Source organism: Gavialis gangeticus, unplaced genomic scaffold, assembly GCF_001723915.1.
Source record: "Gavialis gangeticus isolate Ggan-Ray unplaced genomic scaffold, GavGan_comp1, whole genome shotgun sequence".
In the NCBI taxonomy this organism is placed as follows: Eukaryota; Metazoa; Chordata; order Crocodylia; family Gavialidae; genus Gavialis; species Gavialis gangeticus.
In genome coordinates this window covers 45,342,727-45,344,769 of record NW_017729033.1, presented here as the reverse complement: position 1 = coordinate 45,344,769, position 2,043 = coordinate 45,342,727, and the positions used below count along the sequence as shown (strand labels likewise).

Genomic DNA, 2,043 nt, shown 5'->3' with positions numbered 1-2,043 from the left:
AAAAAAAAAAAAAAAAAAAAAAAATCAAGCATTTTTTTATTTTATCAGAATATTCATTTACAATGTTGAGGTATAATTCAATTTAGGAATATAAACAACAACTACCTTGCTTTTCCCCAAAGCAGCAGCTGCATAAATTCATCCTGAACAGATGTGGTTGTGTTCTTTTCCTGTCAGTCAAAATTAATGAAATAAATAGAATTGTATCTAAATCATAAGTTTACTGTTATATTTAAAGTTTACAATACACACAAACAAAATACTTCATAGAATGCTAAAAATAGATTTGAAATCATTGGCAGTTCAATGACTAAAATAAAAAGAATTTATTATTTCTAAATTTTCTCCAGCAAAGAGAGTTCTGAGTATTATTTTAATTCATTTAAAACCTACAATTACAAAACAATTTTTCATCTTTTTTTTTTTTTTTTATTAAAGTCTAACAACTACTACAAAACTTAAATCACTCAATGGTATCTAGGTCATGGCTCCATTATGCACATTTTGCTCTACTTGTTTACTTGAAGTAGATGATGCAGGCTCCAAGTTCTGCTTTTCAAAAGCTACAGTAGTTACAGCAGGAGGGCTTAATTACCCAGGAATATTTATTTATTAGAAAAATAAAGTTAAGCCACTCAGAAATCAAGAGCTTCAAACATAATGCTGAAGCTATGTATTTTCATGGAAAGGATAGCTTACTGTCAAGAGCAATATATTCAATGGGTTAAAGAAGGGGTGTCAAACATATGGCTCAATGGTCAGATCTAGCCCATGGAGCTGCTCTGTCCAGCCTGCTGGGCAGCCAACAGGCCACTAGAAGCTGGGGGTGTTGTCTGCTGAAGAACCCAGGGCCATTGGGCCTGGTGGACATGGAGATCTTCAGCAGAAGGACAAACAAGGGCTGATACAGCTCCAGTCGTCCTGCAGCCGTTTCACCTATTGCCACCACTGCTGCCCCAGCTCCATAGCTGCCAGCCCCACTGCTGCTGTGTGCCTCATACCAGATCTGGAGTTAGAGCTGTTGCCACTGTGTGCTCTGTGCCAGAGTGGGAGCTGCTGCTGCCAAGGCATGAAATGTGCCAGCAGCAGCAGCTCCACTTCTGGCATGAGGCAGCAGCTAGAGTTGCTACTGCATGCATGGGGAAGGGGCTTGAACTGCAAACACCTCCACAGTCACCCTGTGCCCTGGGCTGGATTCGGCCTAGAAAGACCCCTATGGTCCGATCTGGCTCAGAAGAGGGGTGAGTCTGACACCCTGGGTTAGAGGATGCAAATCCAACGAGAAAGCCACTAGCCACAAATGGTACAAACCACAACTACAGCACAATGCTGAATCCTTTAAACTAATAAAAACAAAACAAATCAGTATTATGGGAATATAAAGACACAGGACAAAACTACTTAAACCTTAAATGCTGTTTTTAACCTCAAAGAACTTGCCTCTTTAATTTACAGAGGATATTATGAAGAGCAACTATGCATCAAAACCAAAATATGTAATAGCTTTGTCATATACTTGAATTTTCCACCTTCCCCAAATAATTCCCTATACAATACCTGGACAAATTTGGTTAGACGCGAATCCATCTGCATCAAAATTTCTTCCCATGCTTCACACATGCAGGTCAGTGACAATTTTATATACTACAATACAAACATTTTAAAAGTTAGTCTTCTCTCCTTAAAAATCAATATTAACATTTTTCACTAAACAGTCAATCATGCTAACATGCATTTCAATCTTAAGCTACACTTCTAAGCCAGCAGGGAACGGCATGCTCAGGGGCAACCAGCACAGGTTCATCAGCGGCAGGTCCTGTCAGACCAACCTGGTGGCCTTTTACGACCAGGTCACTAAATCATTGGATGCAGGGGTGGCAGTGGATATAGTTTTCCTAGACTTCAGGAAGGCTTTTGACACTGTCTCTCACCCCATTCTCATTAGGAAGCTGGGGGACTGTGGCGTAGACACCCATACAGTCCAATGGGTCGCCAACTGGTTAGAGAGTCGCACCCAGAGGGTGGTAGTGGATGGGTCCTTCT

General features: G+C 40.6%; 1 protein-coding gene across 1 annotated transcript in view; it reads right to left on the bottom strand.

Annotated features, from left to right (window-relative positions):
- The window catches only part of ANAPC4 (anaphase promoting complex subunit 4), a 54,442-nt gene that overhangs the window by 43,454 nt on the left and 8,945 nt on the right, over window positions 1–2,043 (bottom strand). The window contains exons 10-11 of the mRNA XM_019526423.1: window positions 1,558–1,644; window positions 106–170 (exon numbers count right to left, since the gene is read on the bottom strand). Of these exons, the coding sequence (XP_019381968.1) occupies window positions 106–170; window positions 1,558–1,644 (152 nt within the window). The remainder of the gene's footprint in view (window positions 1–105; window positions 171–1,557; window positions 1,645–2,043) is intronic.